Below are 24763 nucleotides of genomic sequence, written 5' to 3' on the forward strand. Positions count from 1 at the left end.
CCAACAGTCAGGTCCTGTGTGGTGCCGTTGTTGTCCGCATCACTATGGTCAGCTTGCTCTGTAATAAAAAGACAGGCAATATTGTGAAATACAAACTAGGTTAATACATCAACAAGTAAACTCCATCACACTACGAAAGACTTCTCAAGCTGCTGGTGCGCTAATCAATTTTAGATTAGTTCATCAATCTTCCCCCTCCATAACAATCGGTAATTATATAATAGCTCAAACTTACCTCGATCCTCAGTCTCTTGTAGGAAGTCCTGAAAAAAGTTCATAATGTTGACCTCTCTAGTGTACTTCAGAGAGCCCTTCTCACTGAACACAGGTTGCCATTTTTCCATAATGAAGGCAGCATCCACCTACAATAACAATGAAACCAACTCTGTACAAAACTCACTTTTAGCAAACAAAAGCAAACATAGCAAATTTAAACCTAATTACCCTGTCATCATCATCCCCTGGAACAAAGAGTGGCAGACCAAGCTCTGGGTGTTGGTTCAGAACACTGAGCAGGCCATATAGTTGAAGACCCTTTCTCAGCTGGTCCAGCATGGGGATAACTCTCACGCTGGAAAGAAGCACAATCGCCCTAAAACAAAAGTCAGACTTTATAGGCAAGCAAGTACTACACTAGTAGTAGTTTGTAAAAAGCACTACATGATGATTTTAATTAATCAGATCATAAAAGTTTACTAAGCAAAACAGTTTTGTAACCATTAGTGTATATATCAGACAGCTTGGATGTTAAACTACCTGATTATGAGGTCTTTTTTTTCTACAGACACCTTTCCAGTGTATCCACAGCTTACAATATCATCGCTAAGGTCGTTGATATTTTCCTCAGTGGCGGTGTTTATCTGAAAGCATAATTAATACATCTTCATTCAATTACAGTAATGAAAAAACGTGCATCGTTGCTACAATTTAGTAAAATAAAATAACCCAACAGAAATAAAGTAAAATAATTTCAAGGACTTCAATGAAATGTAAAAAAATACAGTAGAAAGCATTTAACTGAAGAAAAACAACCCCTATTTTTATTTAATCTTTAAATGGCCCTAACCACACACAGGTATACCATACTATGTAAACAAAAACAAATCTCAGCAATGTAAATGGAGATTTCCCTTTTATAACCTCCGACATTGTGGGTGTCCCTCTGACTAGAAATGGGAGTGTGTTGAGATTGAAGTGCTCTCAGGTGCCTCAAAAACAACATTGTAGCTGCATATGACTCTGGTACTGGACTGTTGCGCTGCTTGGTAGCATTAGGACCTGGATGATTCATAATCATAAAATCCACCATGAATTCTAGTGTAAATCAGAAGGTGCTCAAAGCGACAAGTACAATTATGTGTGTTGTTAGATTCCCCTGAGTTACATAAGTGAGAGCAATACATTTTGTAACTAGCCCAGTCATTCTCCTGATCTGGGAGCAGGTTCTAGGATGCTAGTACCTTCCATTCAAATGAATGACATCCAATGAATTTTAAATGTAATCTATTCTGAGCTAATTCACTATCATTGTTTTATGCTAAAAAGAAAAACTGACTGCTGCCAGATCAATAGAATGACAGGGCTGGTAACAAAATCTTTTTACTCAATTTCTTTTCTCACTTGTCTAACTCTGGGATGTGTAACAACAGATGCAATTATACATAGGTGAATGAAAATGGTGAATGAAAGTGATAAGTTAAAAACATCCCCCAAAAAAAACTGTTTTTCAGAGGGTGTCTTTTCCACATGACTGTATGTGCAAGTAAATGTCAGAGTACATAATATAATTTTAACATTCAGGGTTCATTACCTTCAGGATAAGCTGTGACAACTCTGCATCTGTGACATCACTGCTTGACACTTGTATGGCATCTGAATCTCCAGAGTACAGGTACCTGAAGCACCACTCGCGTAAGAAGTTGGGGAGAGGTCCACCCTGCGCCAGACTAGCAGCTATAATTTCTCCTGCAGACCTGCATATCAGAACAAAAAATACAACAGCACTTAAACTCATTGGCTGCCAGCTGTTATCAGAACAATGCACTAAATTCTGCCAGAGTTTTTGAGCATTTTGACTGACAAAAGGGTAACAATTTTTTGGTTTGCAACTTGGATCTTATTTGTAATGTGCAGAATATTCATTTTTTGTTCTAAACTGAATTTCCCTGTGTGATCCATATATTATTTTTGAATTTGAATTAAATTTACTATAAATTATTGTAAAAGTAAGTTAACATTATGCATGCAAAAAACAAGGTCCAGGTTTCAAAAAACAGTCGTTAAAGGGCCACTAAAAATGTTGCTTTGTAACAATCTAATCAACAAAACTATCAGAAAAAAAAATATTGTCACCAGGAAAAAAAATATTTCTTTATTTGTTCTTTAAGAATCAGCAGAACATAGGCTGGTTATACCAATAACACCAATTTCTGACTTAAACATTGAGTTTGTAGAAAAGCGTCACACACATCCTACAGTAAGTTACATTTCCAACTACAAGATGCATTTGTCATTACATCCTGTAATTATATTTCTGATAAGCACTCCTAAGGCAGGCTATCTATCATTCCCTAATCTGCTCAATTGGGGGAAAAAAGTTCATAGATGGCAATCAATGGAAATTAACTGTTGGTGACAGCCATTGTATTAAATACAGGTAGCATTTATGAATCAATGGAATTGCATAAAATGTGAGTTCTATACAATGAACCTGAAGAAGTTTTGATCCAGACTGTTGAGACAGTAAAGCGGAATCTTTCCCTTCTGTTAGGTATTTTTAATTGTTCATTATTGTTGTGAAATCTTTTCCTTTGTCTATGTGAAGAGTTCATTCACCTTTGCTGCTTAAATGTGGTTAGGAAAAACCCTGACCTAGTTATTTGTTTTCACGTTTGGGTGTTTTAGGAAACTCCTTTCTGCTTTAGGCATTTTGATCCAGTATCTGAAGTTTTCCTGTGCATTCTAAGACCAAGATGTTATTCCAAACTGGTCAGGCAGGGGTTGCACGCTAATGGTATTTCTGGGTGTGTATGTGCAAATAAAAAACCCTCCATGAGCTCCCGGCTCCTTTGTGAGAGGAAAATGGCTTCTGTGTTGTATGGTCTGATTCTCTGACCCTCTACAGAGTTTACACTTTGCAGAGTTTGTCTGTTTAATAGGTTTGTTACAGTTTACTAACTTTAAGAATCTAATCCCTCTGTGTGGGTGTTCTGACTTCCTTTAAGGTAATATAAGAACAATAGTATAAATTAAAATACGCAACATAATAGTGAATAATGCTAAATTAAATTACCGAACATAGATTAAAATTACCTATCATGTGGTGGAGAATGCGGGCAATGCAGAGCTGGTGAGCTGAGGGCTTTGTCTGTGAGCTGAGTGGGGGTAAGGCTCCATTTGGCTCCATGGACGGGCTTTCTGCGCCCAGCTCTCGCATATCGATTCAGGGTCATGTAAATTACGAATAATCAATCTACGCTCTCTCTCTCTCTGTGTGTGTCGTCCTTTAAGGTAATGGAGGAGCTGTAATATGGGAGAGAGACGATGGAAAGCTCCGGAGGGAGTTTGGGCCTTCTCCCTCTTTCCTCAATTTCTAATTATGTAAGGTGTGTTATTTCAGGTGACGCATATAAAAATTCTAACAGTTAATGGTCTTTCGAGCAAGGTAGCAGATGCCTTCAGGTGGGAGATCGCCTTCGGGGAGCCGCATGGCCACTTCCTCATTAAAGTCCGGCCAGCTGAATTGCTCTCCGGCCGGCTGCTCCGCAGGTGAACTTCCGCCTATGGCTCTCGCTCTACCAGGACGAGGAACACCAAGTAAGTACCTAAATTAAATTGCACCCTTTTCCTATATAACTAGTTGGCAGTGTGTTTTTTAAGCTGAGTGTGGTGACTAGGCATTCACGCACGAAAAGACGTTTTCGTGTCCATTTAAGGGTTACACGTGTGCAATGTGAACCGTGGCTGTAGACCTGCTGGGTTGTAATTCATCTGTGTCTGCCGGGCACAGCCCACAGTGCTGCTGTGGGTGGTAAAAGACAGGTGAATGTGTAGTGGGCCTAAAACCGTTGTGAACCCCATATACACGCAGCACGAAGTCCATGTGCTGGTGTCGATTGAAGAACAGATAGATGCTAAAAATCATACTGTCGCTGGGATGTTAAATAAAATTTCATGGTGCAGAGAGTTAATCATCGTTGAAATTGGCTAAAGTAATCCAAACCGTTCTAAAATTCATTCCTTGTCATTTTGTGTGTCTGCTGACTCATTGTGTTTCTGTGTGTGTGAAAAACTGTGTTAAAGTATTAAAAACCCAGCTGTGAGCTGTGCTTCAGTGGATGTCTGTGTTTCTGTGTGTGTGAAAGCTGTCGTGTAGGTATGGTGACTCAGGACTTCAAGGAATGTTGTGTGTGTGTGTGTGTGTGTGTGTGTGTGTGTGTGTGTGTGTGTGTGTGTGTGTGTGTGTGTGTGTGTGTGTGTGTGTGTGTGTGTGTGTGTGTAAGACAACTGCAGTTCTGAGCATCTGTGTGTGTATATCTGAGTTTTTGAGTACCTGCAGGTTCTTCTAAGTGTGATTGTGTAGCTACAATTTTGAAGTTTGAACCGGTTCTGTCTGTTTGTCTGTCTGTCTGTCTGTCTGTCTGTCTATCTGTTTTCTGTCTGTCTGTCTGTCTGTCTGTGCATGTATGAGAATGTCTGTCTGTGCATGTATGAGAATGTCTGTCTGTGCATGTATGAGAAAGTATGAATCTAGAGGTAATTCTGAAACGGTGTGTTCAGTTGTGTGTGTGTGTGTGTGAGTGTGTGTGTGTAAAAAAGAAAGCTGTTTATCACCAGCAGGGTAGCTACAGAGGGAAGTTTAATCCCCAGAGGGATGGACGTAACAGCAATCAGAGACAGTGGTCCTCACTAGACCACTCACAGCCACTCGTTTGTTGGACTTGTGGAGGTCAAGGTCACATGTCATGTGACTGTCCCTCCTAGTCAGATGGCCCAGATAACAAGAGCCCAAAGAGGCAGGGGTTTCCAAACATAGAGGAGCCGACCTAGCCATGAGCCTGTCAATCATCAGGCTGCCTGTTAAATCTTCCAGGCAGAGACCTCATGTCAGCTTAAAAATCTTTATTTTCCCTATAAAGGATGACATGAGAACGATTCGTGTGGCTAAAAGTTTGCTGTCATCTCCATGGGTGTGTGACTGCTGATAGAATCTTTGAAGTGATAAACTGACTTTGTGGTGTTGACGGATGAGTAAGAAGTTTAACTTAAACCAGATCCCTGCAATTTATTATTTGTTTTCCTGTTAGAAACTAGATTTTTCAGGGTTTGTGGTTGACACTAATAGATCACGTAGGATTTAGACCTAAATAGTTCCCTAATGCCCCTTTGTATATTTCTCTTTTGTGATGAATGAGTTACAGAATTAGAAGGTGCCTTTATTATAAAGTATGATTTGGTATTAATGTGGTACAAAGCCCCATGAATAGTTTCTGCTTGGTTTTTTCATATGATGTATAACTGTAAAGAAGGTGCCTTATTGCCATTTTAAAGTGATAAACTCTTTTCCTTTGTGCAAATTCTAACACAGATCTGGTTTTACCAGATTCAAGTTCCTGTGAAGGCAGAGTAGCTGGGAGGCCTAATCTATGTCCACAGATGCCTTCTGCTACTGTATTTAATTTAAGAATGTGGTTTTGCTTCGGGATGGTCTCTGTTTTCAATTGGTAAGGTTCCTTCATGGAATGCAAACCTTAGCTCAGCAACCTGTTTTGTTTCATTGGTCAGACTAAGTAAATATGGTGTAATTGTAACATTTGTCATTTTCTTTGGAGAAGTGAGCTACTTTTATGAGACATATGAAAAGCTTGGTTTAAAGTACTCTGACTCCATCCTATGTTCTTTTATTTGCAGTTAATTGTAAATTGGGTTTATCTTTACGTTTTACTTTCTGGGAGTGCGAATTTACCAGATTTCAGGGGGTGACAACCTAAAACCCGGGTATTAAAAGGTTTGTAGTGCCTGTTTGCATACAAAACTACAGTTTGGGCATTCCAAAATAATGGTTGTCATCGTTTGAATCTCCCTGGTTCCCCGATATTCTGTTAAATCATTATTTGATTTGTTTTTCAAAGTCTGCTGCTGCTGAAGTCAGTCCAGCTCAAGACTGGTTGAGCTGCTTGCTGAACAGTTAATCAGATAAGTGTTTTCTGGCTCTGAGCAACAAAGGTTTGTCTCAGATCCTTATCAGTAAAGGACAAAAGAGACAGAAATGTTCTGAGTTCCGACCCAGTCACTAAACTTCTGAGTAAGGACGTTTTGCTTGGTGTAAATTGTGTTTTAATACTGCTATAGTAAGGGTGAGTTGCCATTTCTGTTTAACCTTTTGCTTGTTTGATAAGTCAGGCAGATATATGGTACTTCGAGGGTTATTGAGTAGTTAGGTTTATTCTTTATTATTTTGGCCTTTGACTCACCCTGAAGCAAAATGCAGTGGTATTTCTTAGGGTTAATTGTTAAAGCCCTGTTCTTTTCTTTTGCTGAATAGTCTTTTTAAGTCTAATGATTTTATGTTTATAATTAGATACTGTTGTTTGAGTTTATTCAATTTGATTTTTTAACTCCTGGATTGACATATTTACATCTTTTCTTTTACTATGACTGTTGTTTAAATGTTTTATTTTGCCTTTAAGTTGCCTGATCCGTAAACAAGAGCATCCTGATGTGAGACTTTGTGTTTGTTTCTTGGATTCTTGTCATAAGCAGACTCTTTGCCAAGGTGAGATATCTAGCCATAATGGTTTGACTTACTGTTTTTACAGAAAGGTGTTTGGCTTTTTCATAAACCTAAAAACTTCTTGTTAAATGAGTCTTATCAATCACTTATTGGGTTACATAAACTAATAGTGTGGGTTGTTTAATGCAGCATGGAACATGAATTGATGAAAGTACTTTGCTGATGATTATATGAGTTGATTCCAGCTTAAAGATGATACCCGAATGGACTATGTTGGTGAATTTCAGGTGAACTTTGAGCCCCATTAAATTCAAACTGGACTGGACAAAAAGCTGAATGGTTGTTGTTGAAGATGTCAAAAAGCCACAATGACTCTTTTGCACTTTCTCACTGCAGGCCATGGAACCAAGGAGTTTGGGGTCCTGTTGCATGTGATACCACCACAAATGAGGCGTCAAGGTCACTCTTCTCATCCCTCCCACTGCTGCATACTGCTGAGAGGGCTACTACAACTGATCATCATCGGATGGGATGCATGCAGGCTCGCCAGGACGGCAGATAAGTAAACAATCTGCCTTCAGCTTGCAGGACCAATCCACCATGTCGCTGCTGATGATGGGGGATCGCACTTTGCTCTGAAACTGCCCCTCAGCATCTGATGGAACAAGAGGAATAGCAGCAGTTGGGAGGGACAACGAAATCAACATCTGGTGATTGAGACCCCTCCTGGGTCCGTCCACACGACGCTGTGACCTGCCTCCAACGACGTATCCAGTACCCCAAATCTCCCGTCTGGTTTCATGGCTCCCTGTCCAAAAGACATCCCCTCACCATCTCTCAGAATGTCTCTCTCTCCTGTCACACCGCAGGTTGGCTCCCTGCCCCCACTTCACGTTGCGTGAAGATGGGCGTCCTTACGAGGACATTTGAGCTGAAGAAGGAGAGTCTGGGTCTGTGATGACTCGTCTGTCTCATATCGACGAAAGGGCAACACCATTCTATGGAAAACATTGTTTTAACATCAACTTTCCCCCTCTAGCAATTCCACAAATCGACTGAGTTTGCTGGTATCTGATAATTCATATCAACTCATGTTCAAGTTTCTTGCATCTGTTATGGTTATCTTAATAAAGCTAGGCACACAGGATAAAGTAGATTTTGGTGTTTGGGTTATTGTTAAGCTAAAATCATCGTATTGATTCATAATCCGTGCTCATTGACTATTGGGTTATTGACATCTTACTCTGATTTGTTATGACAACAAAAATGAACATCAGGAGGGAATGTTAGGTATTTTTAATTGTTCATTATTGTTGTGAAATCTTTTCCTTTGTCTATGTGAAGAGTTCATTCACCTTTGCTGCTTAAATGTGGTTAGGAAAAACCCTGACCTAGTTATTTGTTTTCACGTTTGGGTGTTTTAGGAAACTCCTTTCTGCTTTAGGCATTTTGATCCAGTATCTGAAGTTTTCCTGTGCATTCTAAGACCAAGATGTTATTCCAAACTGGTCAGGCAGGGGTTGCACGCTAATGGTATTTCTGGGTGTGTATGTGCAAATAAAAAACCCTCCATGAGCTCCCGGCTCCTTTGTGAGAGGAAAATGGCTTCTGTGTTGTATGGTCTGATTCTCTGACCCTCTACAGAGTTTACACTTTGCAGAGTTTGTCTGTTTAATAGGTTTGTTACAGTTTACTAACTTTAAGAATCTAATCCCTCTGTGTGGGTGTTCTGACTTCCTTTAAGGTAATATAAGAACAATAGTATAAATTAAAATACGCAACATAATAATGAATAATGCTAAATTAAATTACCGAACATAGATTAAAATTACCTATCACCTTCTTGTCCGCGTTGCCCACAAAAAGGGTCCTTTCAATCTCTGCAAGCATCTCTGGACAAAGACATAAACTCAAAATCTGATGTTACACGAAAGCGAGTACAACTGCAGTGTGATGGAGCTGTACCTGTTAGAAATTCCTTACTGAGAGCGCCAGAGTCTATGCCTACTTCCCCAATAAATGAAACCTTCAATCGGCTTTTAGGTGAGGATTTTTTCTGCCGTTGCCACTGTTGCATTCCTCTTTTGAAGATGTCACTTCTAGACACGCAGAGGTAAAACGTGCTGCCCTCCTCCACTTGACACTGGATCCAATTCAAAACGTCCACTGAGCTTTAAACCAAAAGCATACAATATAAGTAAAAGGCTAAATATACAGTGGATGATAGAAGTCTACAAGCCCCTATTCAAATGCAAGTTTTTGGTCATGTAAAAAAATGGTGAGTCAAATAATGTTACAACTTTTTCCATCTTTAATGTGACCTACAACCTGCACAACGCCACTGATGAACAGAAATACATCAGAGGTGTATTAAACAAACTGAGATAATTTGGTTGCACAGATGAGAACGCTGTTTTATGACTGGGGATGTGACTGTGTTCAGATTTAACCAGTTACATTTAAATTAATGTTAAGCTGAAGTCAGCACACACCTTTCACCAATTAAAGAGCTTCTAATAAGCCCCAAATATAAGTTTTTATACATGTTTTTAAAAATGTATTTATTTTATACTTTTACCCTTTTAAGGTTTTAGTTTGTTGTTCGATGCCGCTGTGCTGGTTATAGGTCACATTAAAGGTAGAATTGTTATGGATTTATATTAATTGGTGTCATTTGAGCAGGGGTGTGTAGACTTTTATATCCACTAACATCTGCAGTATATTTCAACACTAGTATAACTGCTACTTTAGAGTTTACCTTTGAAAGGAATGTATTGCTTCAGTTGGCACGTTGTTCTCAGGATACATACTTCTGCACACATGAAAAAAGCAAAATAATGATTATCTATTCACAAAAGTTTTATTTATTTTTTATTCTGAATTTGTGTAATATGTATGGTTTGAGTACCGTAATCCACAGTCTGATGCGTGACTTTCAATGACATCAATGTCGAATGTTTTTCTGCACACTGGACACTCGGCAGTCTAAAAATATTAATTTACAACACTTATTTATATACAATGAACAACTACAACTCTGCTCAATGACTACCGGTAGTTAACACACTAGTACAGATTATCATTGCACTAATACAATTACATGCTAACCTCTTCCTGTTTTTCGGAGCACACTGGAAGCGTACATTCCCACATGTCGTTTTCCTGTTGTAAAAAAACAGCATAACAGTTGAGTTCACAAAACCTGCAGCTGAAGCAAATCCCCAAAAGACTGACAGCCTGAGATTCAACATACATTCTCAGATGAAGTACACAGGTCTATATTCTCCTTGCAGCTTTTGATGTGCACAGGAAGAATCTGAAGTGGAAACATCTTTCTGCAGGTGCTGCATGGGGCCTTGGGCATGTTTTCAAACTCTTTGGCTTCTGGTGGTAATGGAGTCTTGTCAATTTCTTCTTGTAAAGGAGCTATGTAGAGTGTGTACTTTCCATTTCCGCTAACTCCTTTCAGCTGCTGACCATTGTATCCATCTAAATCAGGAGGAATAGCAACTAATCTGCGCTGCCCACCCCCGCCTGGAAATGGAAAAACATCTACAGTAACCATAAGGAGGTTTAGGAGAATGCTGTATGTAAAAACAACATTTGAAGCCCCAAAACACCTGTAGACTTATGCAGCATCCAGCCACCACAGATACTTCCAAGTCTTGGATATGCCTTCAAAAGCAAATCTGTCAACTAATAAAACAACATTACACATAACGTAGCTGGATTATTGTAATTAACATACAGCTAAATTGTACATTCCTTTGCACATACAAATAATTTTAAAATAAAACAATATAATCACAACAAAATTAACCTTGAGGGTGCATCTGATGTTTTAAAAATAAATACCTCTGAATGTGTGACGCTTTCACCTACAGTCAGAGAACGTTTCCCAAGTCCAGCCAATGTAAGCTTGAGTTCCACATCTGCTTGGGGGGTCTTTTCATGTTCTTGGTCAAGCAAAAAAAAGTGAAGTAAAACAGTCTTTTGAGGTCGTGCATATGATGCAAAACGTTTCTTGCCTTTTGCTTGTTTCCGAAAAAATCCAGGAAACGATCTAAAAATGAAAGTAAGCTTGATTATTCATCGATACTAAACGTGTAAATTTCATAAACTCATTTGCAGCACTGCAGTTACACCTAGCCATTTCTTGATGCACTGACTGTCCGGAGACCCCGGACCCGCTGGGCTGGGCAGTCTGCCGAGGACTCGCTATTTGCTCTGCCTGTCCCTCATCTGGCTGTCGTGTATTTCCCTGTCTGCTTAACCTGCGGTGTAGCATCGACACCAGACTGTTTGCCGTGTCTAGAATGGCCGATAACTGAGCCTGACGAACAAAGAAAGTAGGAAAAAAAGTGACTCAAAACTAAAAAACAAGCACAACTACAGAGTACAATCAATATTAACGCAACATCATAGCAATCCTGGAACCGAAATATGTCAGCAGTCCGCTTTAAAAAGATCAACAAATGTTGTTTTACCTGACTTCCTCCTGTGTTTTGGTTCTCTCCGTCCTCCATGTTGCCGCTGAGAGCGCAAAACGGGAAACGCATGCGCAGTATAGAAGATCGTTGTTTCTTTGCTCGACGCATAATGCCTGTGACCCTGACGTCATCAGGTGTCACTGTTTTGGCAGCACATAATTCTTATTCATAACTGGAGAGTCGTCTTTTGTCACAGTCGTAAAATTTCACTTCGTATTGATAAACTTTTACTTCATACTCGTAATTGATTAGTGTTGTAGATTTTTCAATCTTATTTTCAGAGGCAAGAGTTTACAAAAGCTTAGCTTTGGGTACAAGTCATTAATATTATGCATGACCGTTGACTACCACGCACGAATCTTCCGTTTACAAGTACGACCACTTTAGTCAGTGAATTGGCCCCATAGACTACTTCTTAAAAGTGACATCAGGCCCGGTGACCTTTGGGACATGGTTTTACCCCCTATAGGAATGTGCGATCATCTTGAAACGTTCAGATCACTTACAACTCAATAGATTAAACCTTCTTGTAGCGTTTCAGCCTGATTGGACCTTGTTTTCACACAAATGGACCCAGAATGATGTGAAATTGTGCTTTGTGCAACATAATTCTGGGTGCCATTTACAAACCATAAGTGCTAATGACTCCATTCCTTTTTGTGGTTGTAGGGGCTGTTGATTGGAGTACACTAAAACAAACCTGATCTCTCTAGGACATTCAGAAGCCAAGTTATAAGCCCACAAATGTGTAACTGGACTACTTCTTTAAATTGACACCAGATCCGGTGACCTTTCGGACATGGTTTCACCCCCTTAGGAAAGTGCTATCATCATGAAACGTTCAGATCCCTTACAACTCAATAGATTCTACCTTCCTGTAACGTTTCAGCCTGATTGGACCTTGTTTTCACACAAATGAACCCAGAATGATGTGAAATTGTGCTTCGTGCAACATAATTCTGGGTGCCATTTACAAACCATAAGTGCTAATGACTCCATTCCTTTTTGTAGTTGTAGGGGCTGTTGATTGGAGAACACTAAAACAAACCTAACCTCTCTAGGACATTCAGAAGCCAAGTTATAAGCCCACAAAGGTGTAACTGGACTACATCTTTAAAGTGACACCAGGCCCGGTGACCTTTGAGACATGGTTTTACCCCCTATAGGAATGTGCGATCATCTTGAAATGTTCAGATCACTTACAACTCAATAGATTCTACCTTCTTGTAGAGTTTCAGCCTGATTGGACCTTGTTTTCACACAAATGAACCCAGAATGATGTGAAATTGTGCTTCGTGCAACATAATTCTGGGTGCCATTTAAAAACCATAAGTGCTAATGACTCCATTCCTTTTTGAGGTTGTAGGGGATGTTGATTGGAGTACACTAAAACAAACCTGATCTCTCTAGGACATTCAGAAGCCAAGTTATAAGCCCACAAAGGTGTAACTGGACTACATCTTTAAAGTGACACCAGGCCCGGTGACCTTTGAGACATGGTTTTACCCCCTGTAGGAATGTGCGATCATCTTGAAATGTTCAGATCACTTACAACTCAATAGATTCTACCTTCTTGTAGAGTTTCAGCCTGATTGGACCTTGTTTTCACACAAATGAACCCAGAATGATGTGAAATTGTGCTTCGTGCAACATAATTCTGGGTGCCATTTAAAAACCATAAGTGCTAATGACTCCATTCCTTTTTGAGGTTGTAGGGGATGTTGATTGGAGTACACTAAAACAAACCTGATCTCTCTAGGACATTCAGAAGCCAAGTTATAAGCCCACAAATGTGTAACTGGACTACTTCTTTAAATTGACAACAGATCCGGTGACCTTTGGGACATGGTTTGACCCCCTTAGGAAAGTGCTATCATCATGAAACGATCAGATCACTTACAACTCAATAGATTCTACCTTCTTGTAACGTTTCAGCCTGATTGGACCTTGTTTTCACACAAATGAACCCAGAATGATGTGAAATTGTGCTTCGTGCAACATAATTCTGGGTGCCATTTACAAACCATAAGTGCTAATGACTCCATTCCTTTTTGTGTTTGTAGGGGCTGCTGATTGGAGTACACTAAAACAAACCTGATCTCTCTAGGACATTCAGAAGCCAAGTGATAAGCCCACAAAGGTGTAACTGGACTACTTCTTTAAATTGACACCAGATCCGGTGACCTTTGGGACATTGTTTGACCCCCTTAGGAAAGTGTGATCATCTTGAAACGTTCAGACCACTTACAACTCAATAGATTCTACCTTCTTGTAACGTTTCAGCCTGATTGGACCTTGTTTTCACACAAATGGACCCAGAATGATGTGAAATTGTGCTTCGTGCAACATAATTCTGGATGCCATTTAAAAACCATAAGTGCTAATGACTCCATTCCTTTTTGGGGTAATGGGGGCTGTTGATTGGAGTACACTAAAACAAACCTGACTTCTCTAGGACATTCAGAAGACAAGTTATAAGCCCACAAAGGTGTAACTGGACTACTTCGTTAAAGTGAACCAGGCCTGGTGACCTTTGGGACATGGTTTGACCCCCTATAGGAATGTGCGATCATCATGAAATGTTCAGATCACTTACAACTCAATAGATTCTACCTTCTTGTAACGTTTCAGCCTGACTGGATCTTGTTTTCACACAAATGGACCCAGAATGATGTGAAATTGTGCTTCGTGCAACATAATTCTGGGTGCCATTTACAAACCATAAGTGCTAATGACTCCATTCCTTTTTGTGGTTGTAGGGGCTGTTGGTTGGAGTACATTAAAACAAAACTGATCTCTTTAGGACATTCAGAATCCAAGTTATAAGCCCACAAATGTGTAACTGGACTACTTCTTTAAATTGACACCAGATCCGGTGACCTTTGGGACATGGTTTGACCCCCTTAGGAAAGTGCTATCATCATGAAACATTCAGATCCCTTACAACTCAATAGATTCTACCTTACTGTAACGTTTCAGCCTGATTGGACCTTGTTTTCACACAAATGAACCCAGAATGATGTGAAATTGTGCTTTGTGCAACATAATTCTGGGTGCCATTTACAAACCATAAGTGCTAATGACTCCATTCCTTTTTGTGGTTGTAGGGGCTGTTGATTGGAGTACTCTAAAACAAACCTAACCTCTCTAGGACATTCAGAAGCCAAGTTATAAGCCCACAAAGGTGTAACTGGACTACTTCTTTAAAGTGACACCAGGCCCGGTGACCTTTGGGACATGGTTTGACCCCCTATTGGAATTTGCGATCATCTTGAAACGTTCAGATCACTTACAACTCAATAGATTCTACCTTCTTGTAGCGTTTCAGCCTGATTGGACCTTGTTTTCACACAAATGGACCCAGAATGATGTGAAATTGTGCTTCGTGCAACATAATTCTGGGTGCCATTTACAAACCTTAAGTGCTAATGACTCCATTCCTTTTTGTGGTTGTAGGGGCCGTTGATTGGAGTACATTAAAACAAACCTGATCTCTCTAGGACATTCAGAAGCCAAGTTATAAGCCCACAAATGTGTAACTGGACTACTTCTTTAAATTGACACCAGATCCGGTGACCTTTGGGACATGGTTTGACCCCCTTAGGAAAGTGCTATCATCATGAAACGTTCAGATCACTTACAACTCAATAGATTCTACCTTCCTGTAATGTTTCAGCCTGATTGGACCTTGTTTTCACACAAATGAACCCAGAATGATGTGAAATTGTGCTTCGTGCAACATAATTCTGGGAGCCATTTAAGAACCATAAGTGCTAATGACTCCATTCCTTTTTGAGGTTGTAGGGGATGTTGATTGGAGTACACTAAAACAAACCTGATCTCTCTAGGACACTCAGAAGCCAAGTTAAAAGCCCACAAAGGTGTAACTGGACTACTTCTTTAAATTGACACCAGATCCGGTGACCTTTGGAACATGGTTTGACCCCCTTACAAAATTGCGATCATCTTGAAACGTTCAGATCACTTACAACTCAATAGATTCTACCTTCTTGTAACGTTTCAGCCTGATTGGACCTTGTTTTCACACAAATGGACCCAGAATGATGTGAAATTGTGCTTCGTGCAACATAATTCTGGGTGCCATTTACAAACCATAAGTGCTAATGACTCCATTCCTTTTTGGGGTAATGGGGGCTCTTAATTGGAGTACTCTAAAACAAACCTGACCTCTCTAGGATATTCAGAAGCCAAGTTATAAGCCCACAAAGGTGTAACTGGACTACTTCTTTAAAGTGCCACCAGGCCCGGTGAGCTTTGGGACATGGTTTGACCCCCTTAGGAAATTGCGATCATCTTGAAACGTTCAGATCACTTACAACTCAATAGATTCTACCTTCTTGTAACGTTTCAGCCTGATTGGACCTTGTTTTCACACAAATGAACCCAGAATGATGTGAAATTGTGCTTCGTGCAACATAATTCTGGGTGCCATTTAAAAACCATAGGTGCTAATGACTCCATTCCTTTTAGTGGTAACGGGGGCTGTTAATTGGAGTACTCTAAAACAAACCTGACCTCTCTAGGATATTCAGAAGCCAAGTTATAAGCCCACAAAGGTGTAACTGGACTACTTCTTTAAAGTGACACCAGGCCCGGTGTCCTTTGGGACATGGTTTGACCCCCTATAGGAATTGGGCTTATAACTCTGCTTCTGAATATCCTAGAGAGGTCAGGTTTGTTTTAGAGTACTCCAATTAACAGCCCCCGTTACCACTAAAAGGAATGGAGTCATTAGCACCTATGGTTTTTAAATGGCACCCAGAATTATGTTGCACGAAGCACAATTTCACATCATTCTGGGTTCATTTGTGTGAAAACAAGGTCCAATCAGGCTGAAACGTTACAAGAAGGTAGAATCTATTGAGTTGTAAGTGATCTGAACGTTTCATGATGATCGCACATTCCTATAGGGGGTAAAACCATGTACCAAAGGTCAACGGGCCTGGTGTCACTTTAAAGAAGTAGTCCAGTTACACATTTGTGGGCTTATAACTTGGCTTCTGAATGTCCTAGAGAGATCAGGTTTGTTTTAGAGTACTCCAATTAACAGCCCCCATTACCACTAAAAGGAATGGAGTCATTAGCACTTATGGTTTTTAAATGGCACCCAGAATTATGTTGCACGAAGCACAATTTCACATCATTCTGGGTTCATTGGTGTGAAAACAAGGTCCAATATGGCTGAAACGTTACAAGAAGGTAGAATCTATTGAGTTGTAAGTGATCTGAAAGTTTCAAGATGATAGCACTTTCCTAAGGGGGTCAAACAATGTCCCAAAGGTCACCGGATCTGGTGTCAATTTAAAGAAGTAGTCCAGTTACACATTTGTGGGCTTATAACTTGGCTTCTGAATGTCCTAGAGAGATCAGGTTTGTTTTAGTATACTCCAATCAACAGCCCCTACAACCACAAAAAGGAATGGAGTCATTAGCACTTATGGTTTTTAAATGGCACCCAGAATTATGTTGCACGAAGCACAATTTCACATCATTCTGGGTCCATTTGTGTGAAAACAGGGTCCAATCAGGCTGAAACGTTACAAGAAGGTAGAATCTATTGAGTTGTAAGTGATCTGAACATTTCAAGATGATCGCACTTTCCTAAGGGGGTCAAACCATGTCCCAAAGGTCACCGGATCTGGTGTCAATTTAAAGAAGTAGTCCAGTTACACCTTTGTGGGCTTATAACTTGGCTTCTGAATGTCCAAGAGAGATCAGGTTTGTTTTAGTATACTCCAATCAACAGCCCCTACAACCTCAAAAAGGAATGGAGTCATTAGCACTTATGGTTTTTAAATGGCACCCAGAATTATGTTGCACGAAGCACAATTTCACATCATTCTGGGTTCATTTGTGTGAAAACAAGGTCCAATCAGGCTGAAACGTTACAGGAAGGTAGAATCTATTGAGTTGTAAGTGATCTGAACGTTTCATGAGGATAGCACTTTCCTAAGGGGGTCAAACCATGTCCCAAATGTCACCGGATCTGGTGTCAATTAAAAGAAGTAGTCCAGTTACACATTTGTGGGCTTTTAACTTGGCTTCTGAATGTCCTAGAGAGATCAGGATTGTTTTAGTGTACTCCAATCAACAGCCCCTACAACCACAAAAAGGAATGGAGTCATTAGCACTTATTGCTTGTAAATGGCACCCAGAATTATGTTGCACGAAGCACAATTTCACATTATTCTGGGTCCATTTGTGTGAAAACAAGGTCCAATCAGGCTGAAACGCTACAAGAAGGTAGAATCTATTGAGTTGTAAGTGATCTGAACGTTTCAAGATGATCGCACCTTCCTATAGGGGGTAAAACCATGTCCCAAAGGTCACCGGGCCTGGTGTCACTTTAAAGAAGTAGTCCAGTTACACCTTTGTGGGCTTATAACTTGGCTTCTGAATGTCCTAGAGAGGTCAGGTTTGTTTTAGTGTACTCCAATCAACAGCCCCTACAACCACAACAAGGAATTGAGTGATTAGCACTTATGGTTTGTAAATGGCACCCAGAATTATGTTGCACGAAGCACAATTTCACATCATTCTGGGTTCATTTGTGTGAAAACAAGGTCCAATCAGGCTGAAACGTTACAAGAAGGTAGAATCTATTGAGTTGTAAGTGATCTGAACGTTTCATGATGATCGCAGATTCCTATAAGGGGTCAAACCATGTCCCAAAGGTCACCGGGCCTGGTGTCACTTTAAAGAAGTAGTCCAGTTACACCTTTGAGGGCTTATAACTTGGCTTCTGAATGTCTTAGAGAGATCAGGTTTGTTTTAGTGTTCTCCAATCAACAGCCCCTACAACCACAACAAGGAATGGAGTCATTAGCACTTATGGTTTGTAAATGGCACCCAGAATTATGTTGCACGAAGCACAATTTCACATCATTCTGGGTTCTTTTGAGTGAAAACAAGGTCCAATCAGGCCGAAACATTACAGGAAGGTAGAATCTATTGAGTTGTAAGTGATCTGAACGTTTCATGATGATAGCACTTTCCTAAGGGGGTCAAACCATGTCCCAAAGGTCACCGGATCTGGTGTGAATTTAAAGAAGTAGTCCAGTTACACATTTGTGGGCTTATAACTTGGCTTCTGAATGTCCTAGAGAGATCAGGTTTGTTTTAGTGTACTCCAATCAACATCCCCTACAACCTCAAAAAGGAATGGAGTCATTAGCACTTATGGTTTGTAAATGGCACCCAGAATTATGTTGCACGAAGCACAATTTCACATCATTCTGGGTCCATTTGTGTGAAAACAAGGTCCAATCAGGCTGAAACGCTACATGAAGGTAGAATCTATTGAGTTGTAAGTGATCTGAACGTTTCAAGATGATCGCACATTCCTATAGGGGGTAAAACCATGTCCCAAAGGTCACCGGGCCTGGTGTCACTTTAAAGAAGTAGTCCAGTTACACCTTTGTGGGCTTATAACTTGGCTTCTGAATGTCCTAGAGAGGTTAGGTTTGTTTTAGTTTTCTCCAATCAACAGCCCCTACAACCACAAAAAGGAATGGAGTCATTAGCACTTATGGTTTGTAAATGGCACCCAGAATTATGTTGCACGAAGCACAATTTCACATCATTCTGGGTTCATTTGTGTGAAAACAAGGTCCAATCAGGCTGAAACGTTACAGGAAGGTAGAATCTATTGAGTTGTAAGTGATCTGAACGTTTCATGATGATAGCACTTTCCTAAGGGGGTCAAACCATGTCCCAAAGGTCACCGGATCTGGTGTCAATTTAAAGAAGTAGTCCAGTTACACATTTGTGGGCTTATAACTTGGCTTCTGAATGTCCTAGAGAGATCAGGTTTGTTTTAATGTACTCCAATCAACAGCCCCTACAACCACAAAAAGGAATGGAGTCATTAGCACTTATGGTTTGTAAATGGCACCCAGAATTATGTTGCACGAAGAACAATTTCACATCATTCTGGGTCCATTTGTGTGAAAACAAGGTCCAATCAGGCTGAAACGCTACAAGAAGGTAGAATCTATTGAGTTGTAAGTGATCTGAACGTTTCAAGATGATCGCACATTCCTATAGGGGGTAAAACCATGTCCCAAAGGTCACCGGGCCTGGTGTCACTTTAAAGAAGTAGTCCAGTTACAGCTTTGTGGGCTTATAACTTGGCTTCTGAATGTCCTAGAGAGGTTAGGTTTGTTTTAGTGTTCTCCAAACAAAAGCCCCTACTACCACAAAAAGGAATGGAGTCATTAGCACTTATGGTTTGTAAATGGCACCAAGAATTATGTTGCACGAAGCACAATTTCACATCATTCTGGGTTCATTTGTGTGAAAACAAGGTCCAATCAGGCTGAAACGTTACAGGAAGGTAGAATCGATTGAGTTGTAAGTGATCTGAACGTTTCATGATGATAGCACTTTCCTAAGGGGGTCAAACCATGTCCCAAAGGTCACCGGATCTGGTGTCAATTTAAAGTAGTCCAGTTACACATTTGTGGGCTTATAACTTGGCTTCTGAATGTCCTAGAGAGATCAGGTTTGTTTTAATGTACTCCAATAGACAGCCCCTACAACCACAAAAAGGAATGGAGTCATAAGCACTTATGGTTTGTAATTGGCACCCAGAATTATGTTGCACGAAGCACAATTTCACATCATTCTGCGTCCATTTGTGTGAAAACAAGGTCCAATCAGGCTGAAACGTTACAAGAATGTAGAATCTATTGAGTTGTAAGTGATCTGAACGTTTCATGATGATCGCAGATTCCTATAGGGGGTCAAACCTTGTCCCAAAGGTCACCGGGCCTGGTGTCACTTTAAAGAAGTAGTCCAGTTACACCTTTGTGGGCTTATAACTTGGCTTCTGAATGTCCTAGAGAGGTTAGGTTTGTTTTAGTGTTCTCCAATCAAAACCCCCTACTACCACAAAAAGGAATGGAGTCATTAGCACTTATGGTTTGTAAATGGCACCAAGAATTATGTTGCACGAAGCACAATTTCACATCATTCTGGGTTCATTTGTGTGAAAACAAGGTCCAATCAGGCTGAAACGTTACAGGAAGGTAGAATCTATTGAGTTGTAAGTGATCTGAACGTTTCATGATGATAGCACTTTCCTAAGGGGGTCAAACCATGTCCCAAAGGTCACCGGATCTGGTGTCAATTTAAAGAAGTAGTCCAGTTACACATTTGTGGGCTTATAACTTGGCTTCTGAATGTCCTAGAGAGATCAGGTTTGTTTTAATGTACTCCAATAGACAGCCCCTACAACCACAAAAAGGAATGGAGTCATTAGCACTTATGGTTTGTAAATGGCACCCAGAAATATGTTGCACGAAGCACAATTTCACATCATTCTTGGTCCATTTGTGTGAAAACAAGGTCCAATCAGGCTGAAACGTTACAAGAAGGTAGAATCTATTGAGTTGTAAGTGATCTGAACGTTTCATGATGATCGCAGATTCCTATAGGGGGTCAAACCATGTCCCAAAGGTCACCGGGCCTGGTGTCACTTTAAAGAAGTAGTCCAGTTACACCTTTGAGGGCTTATAACTTGGCTTCTGAATGTCCTAGAGAGGTTAGGTTTGTTTTAGTGTTCTCCAAACAAAAGCCCCTACTACCACAAAAAGGAATGGAGTCATTAGCACTTATGGTTTGTAAATGGCACCCAGAATTATGTTGCACGAAGAACAATTTCACATCATTCTGGGTCCATTTGTGTGAAAACAAGGTCCAATCAGGCTGAAACGCTACAAGAAGGTAGAATCTATTGAGTTGTAAGTGATCTGAACGTTTCAAGATGATCGCACATTCCTATAGGGGGTAAAACCATGTCCCAAAGGTCACCGGGCCTGGTGTCACTTTAAAGAAGTAGTCCAGTTACAGCTTTGTGGGCTTATAACTTGGCTTCTGAATGTCCTAGAGAGGGTAGGTTTGTTTTAGTGTTCTCCAAACAAAAGCCCCTACTACCACAAAAAGGAATGGAGTCATTAGCACTTATGGTTTGTAAATGGCACCAAGAATTATGTTGCACGAAGCACAATTTCACATCATTCTGGGTTCATTTGTGTGAAAACAAGGTCCAATCAGGCTGAAACGTTACAGGAAGGTAGAATCGATTGAGTTGTAAGTGATCTGAACGTTTCATGATGATAGCACTTTCCTAAGGGTGTCAAACCATGTCCCAAAGGTCACCGGATCTGGTGTCAATTTAAAGTAGTCCAGTTACACATTTGTGGGCTTATAACTTGGCTTCTGAATGTCCTAGAGAGATCAGGTTTGTTTTAATGTACTCCAATAGACAGCCCCTACAACCACAAAAAGGAATGGAGTCATAAGCACTTATGGTTTGTAATTGGCACCCAGAATTATGTTGCACGAAGCACAATTTCACATCATTCTGCGTCCATTTGTGTGAAAACAAGGTCCAATCAGGCTGAAACGTTACAAGAATGTAGAATCTATTGAGTTGTAAGTGATCTGAACGTTTCATGATGATCGCAGATTCCTATAGGGGGTCAAACCTTGTCCCAAAGGTCACCGGGCCTGGTGTCACTTTAAAGAAGTAGTCCAGTTACACCTTTGTGGGCTTATAACTTGGCTTCTGAATGTCCTAGAGAGGTTAGGTTTGTTTTAGTGTTCTCCAATCAAAACCCCCTACTACCACAAAAAGGAATGGAGTCATTAGCACTTATGGTTTGTAAATGGCACCAAGAATTATGTTGCACGAAGCACAATTTCACATCATTCTGGGTTCATTTGTGTGAAAACAAGGTCCAATCAGGCTGAAACGTTACAGGAAGGTAGAATCTATTGAGTTGTAAGTGATCTGAACGTTTCATGATGATAGCACTTTCCTAAGGGGGTCAAACCATGTCCCAAAGGTCACCGGATCTGGTGTCAATTTAAGGTAGTAGTCCAGTTACACATTTGTGGGCTTATAACTTGGCTTCTGAATGTCCTAGAGAGATCAGGTTTGTTTTAATGTACTCCAATAGACAGCCCCTACAACCACAAAAAGGAATGGAGTCATTAGCACTTATGGTTTGTAAATGGCACCCAGAAATATGTTGCACGAAGCACAATTTCACATCATTCTTGGTCCATTTGTGTGAAAACAAGGTCCAATCAGGCTGAAACGTTACAAGAAGGTAGAATCTATTGAGTTGTAAGTGATCTGAACGTTTCATGATGATCGCAGGTTCCTATAGGGGGTCAAACCATGTCCCAAAGGTCACCGGGCCTGGTGTCACTTTAAAGAAGTAGTCCAGTTACACCTTTGAGGGCTTATAACTTGGCTTCTGAATGTCCTAGAGAGGTCAGGTTTGTTTTAATGTACTCCAATCAACAGCCCCTACAACCACAAAAAGGAATGGAGTCATTAGCACTTATGGTTTTTAAATGGCACCCAGAATTATGTTGCACGAAGCACAATTTCACATCATTCTGGGTTCATTTGTGTGAAAACAAGGTCCAATCAGGCTGAAATGTTACAGGAAGGTAGAATCTATTGAGTTGTAAGGGATCTGAACGTTTCATGATGATAGTACTTTCCTAAGGGGGTCAAACCATGTCCCAAAGGTCACCGGATCTGGTGTCAATTTAAAGAAGTAGTCCAGTTACACATTTGTGGGCTTTTAACTTGGCTTCTGAATGTCCTAGAGAGGTCAGGTTTGTTTTAATGTACTCCAATCAACAGCCCCTACAACCACAAAAAGGAATGGAGTCATTAGCACTTATGGTTTGTAAATGGCACCCAGAATTATGTTGCACGGAGCACAATTTCACATCATTCTGGGTCCATTTGTGTGAAAACAAGGTCCAATCAGGCTGAAACGCTACAAGAAGGTAGAATCTATTGAGTTGTAAGTGATCTGAACGTTTCAAGATGATCGCACATTCCTATAGGGGGTAAAACCATGTCCCAAAGGTCATCGGGCCTGGTGTCACTTTAAAGAAGTAGTCCAGTTACGCCTTTGTGGGCTTATAACTTGGCTTCTGAATGTCCTAGAGAGGTCAGGTTTGTTTTAGTGTACTCCAATCAACAGCCCCTACAACCACAACAAGGAATGGAGTCATTAGCACTTATGGTTTGTAAATGGCACCCAGAATTATGTTGCACAAAGCACAATTTCACATCATTCTGGGTTCATTTGTGTGAAAACAAGGTCCAATCAGGCTGAAACGTTACAGGAAAGTAGAATCTATTGAGTTGTAAGTTATCTGAACGTTTCATGATGATAGCACTTTCCTAAATGGGTCAAACCATGTCCCAAAGGTCACCGGATCTGGTGTCAATTTAAAGAAGTAGTCCAGTTACACATTTGTGGGCATATAACTTGGCTTCTGAATGTCCTAGAGAGATCAGGTTTGTTTTAGTGTACTCCAATCAACATCCCCTACAACCTCAAAAAGGAATGGAGTCATTAGCACTTATGGTTTTTAAATGGCACCCAGAACTATGCTGCACTAAGCACAATTTCATATCATTCTGGGTTCTTTTGTGTGAAAACAAGGTCCTATCAGGCTGAAATGTTACAGGAAGGTAGAATCTATTGAGTTGTAAGTGATCTGAACGTTTCATGATGATAGCACTTTCCTAAGGGGGTCAAACAATGTCCCAAAGGTCACCAGATCTGGTGTCAATTTAAAGAAGTAGTCCAGTTACAGCTTTGTGGGCTTATAACTTGGCTTCTGAATGTCCTAGAGAGGTCAGGTTTTTTTTAGTGTACTCCAATCAACATCCCCTACAACCTCAAAAAGGAATGGAGTCATTAGCACTTATGGTTTTTAAATGTCACCCAGAATTATGCTGCACTAAGCACAATTTCACATCATTCTGGGTTCATTTGTGTGAAAACAAGGACCAATCAGGCTGAAACGCTACAAGAAGGTAGAATCTATTGAGTTGTAAGTGATCTGAACGTTTCAAGATGATCGCACATTCCTATAGGGGGTAAAATCATGTGCCAAAGGTCACCGGGCCTGCTGTCACTTTAAAGAAGTAGTCCAGTTACACCTTTGTGGGCTTATAACTTGGCTTCTCAATGTCCTAGAGAGGTCAGGTTTGTTTTAGTGTACTCCAATCAACAGCCCCTACAACCTCAAAAAGGAATGGAGTCATTAGCACTTATGGTTTGTAAATAGCACCCAGAATTATGTTGCACGAAGCACAATTTCACATCATTCTGGGTTCATTTGTGTGAAAACAAGGTCCAGTCAGCCTGAAACGTTACAGGAAGGTAGAGTCTATTGAGTTGTAAGTGATCTGAACGTTTCAAGATGATCACACATTCCTATAGGGGGTAAAACCATGTCCCAAAGGTCACCGGGCCTGGTGTCACTTTAAAGAAGTAGTCCAGTTACACCTTTGTGGGCTTATAACTTGGATTCTGAATGTCCTAGAGAGATCAGGTTTGTTTTAGTATACTCCAATCAACAACCCCTACAACCACAAAAAGGAATGGAGTCATTAGCACTTATGGTTTTTAAATGGCACCCAGAATTATGTTGCACGAAGCACAATTTCACATCATTCTGGGTTCATTTGTGT

The 24763-nt window shown here is 40.4% G+C and overlaps 1 protein-coding gene across 4 annotated transcripts; it reads right to left on the minus strand.

Annotated features, from left to right (window-relative positions):
• Positions 1 to 241: 241 nt before the first annotated feature.
• Positions 242 to 11290, minus strand: LOC129160208 (uncharacterized). 4 transcript variants are annotated; one of them, XR_011516819.1, is made up of 8 exons: positions 9987 to 10552; positions 9842 to 9895; positions 9642 to 9718; positions 9492 to 9545; positions 8699 to 8904; positions 1811 to 1973; positions 445 to 860; positions 242 to 362 (listed from the first exon to the last, which is right to left on the minus strand). XR_011516819.1 is itself a non-coding variant. In XM_070545373.1 (7 exons), the coding sequence occupies exons 3-7, from the start codon at positions 10095 to 10097 to the stop codon at positions 8607 to 8609; spliced, it is 594 nt and encodes a 197-aa protein (XP_070401474.1). In that variant the 5' UTR covers positions 10098 to 10267; positions 10589 to 10796; positions 11221 to 11290; the 3' UTR covers positions 8529 to 8606. The 4 variants fall into 4 exon arrangements, 3 of the variants coding, with proteins under 3 accessions (XP_070401474.1, XP_070401473.1, XP_070401472.1); XM_070545373.1 differs by lacking the exons at positions 242 to 362; positions 445 to 860; positions 1811 to 1973 and adding exons at positions 10589 to 10796; positions 11221 to 11290 and having other exon boundaries at positions 8529 to 8904; positions 9987 to 10267; XM_070545372.1 differs by lacking the exons at positions 242 to 362; positions 445 to 860; positions 1811 to 1973 and having other exon boundaries at positions 8529 to 8904; positions 9987 to 10267; positions 10354 to 10553.
• Positions 11291 to 24763: the final 13473 nt, after the last annotated feature.

Source organism: Nothobranchius furzeri, chromosome 16, assembly GCF_043380555.1.
Source record: "Nothobranchius furzeri strain GRZ-AD chromosome 16, NfurGRZ-RIMD1, whole genome shotgun sequence".
Classification (NCBI taxonomy): Eukaryota; Metazoa; Chordata; class Actinopteri; order Cyprinodontiformes; family Nothobranchiidae; genus Nothobranchius; species Nothobranchius furzeri.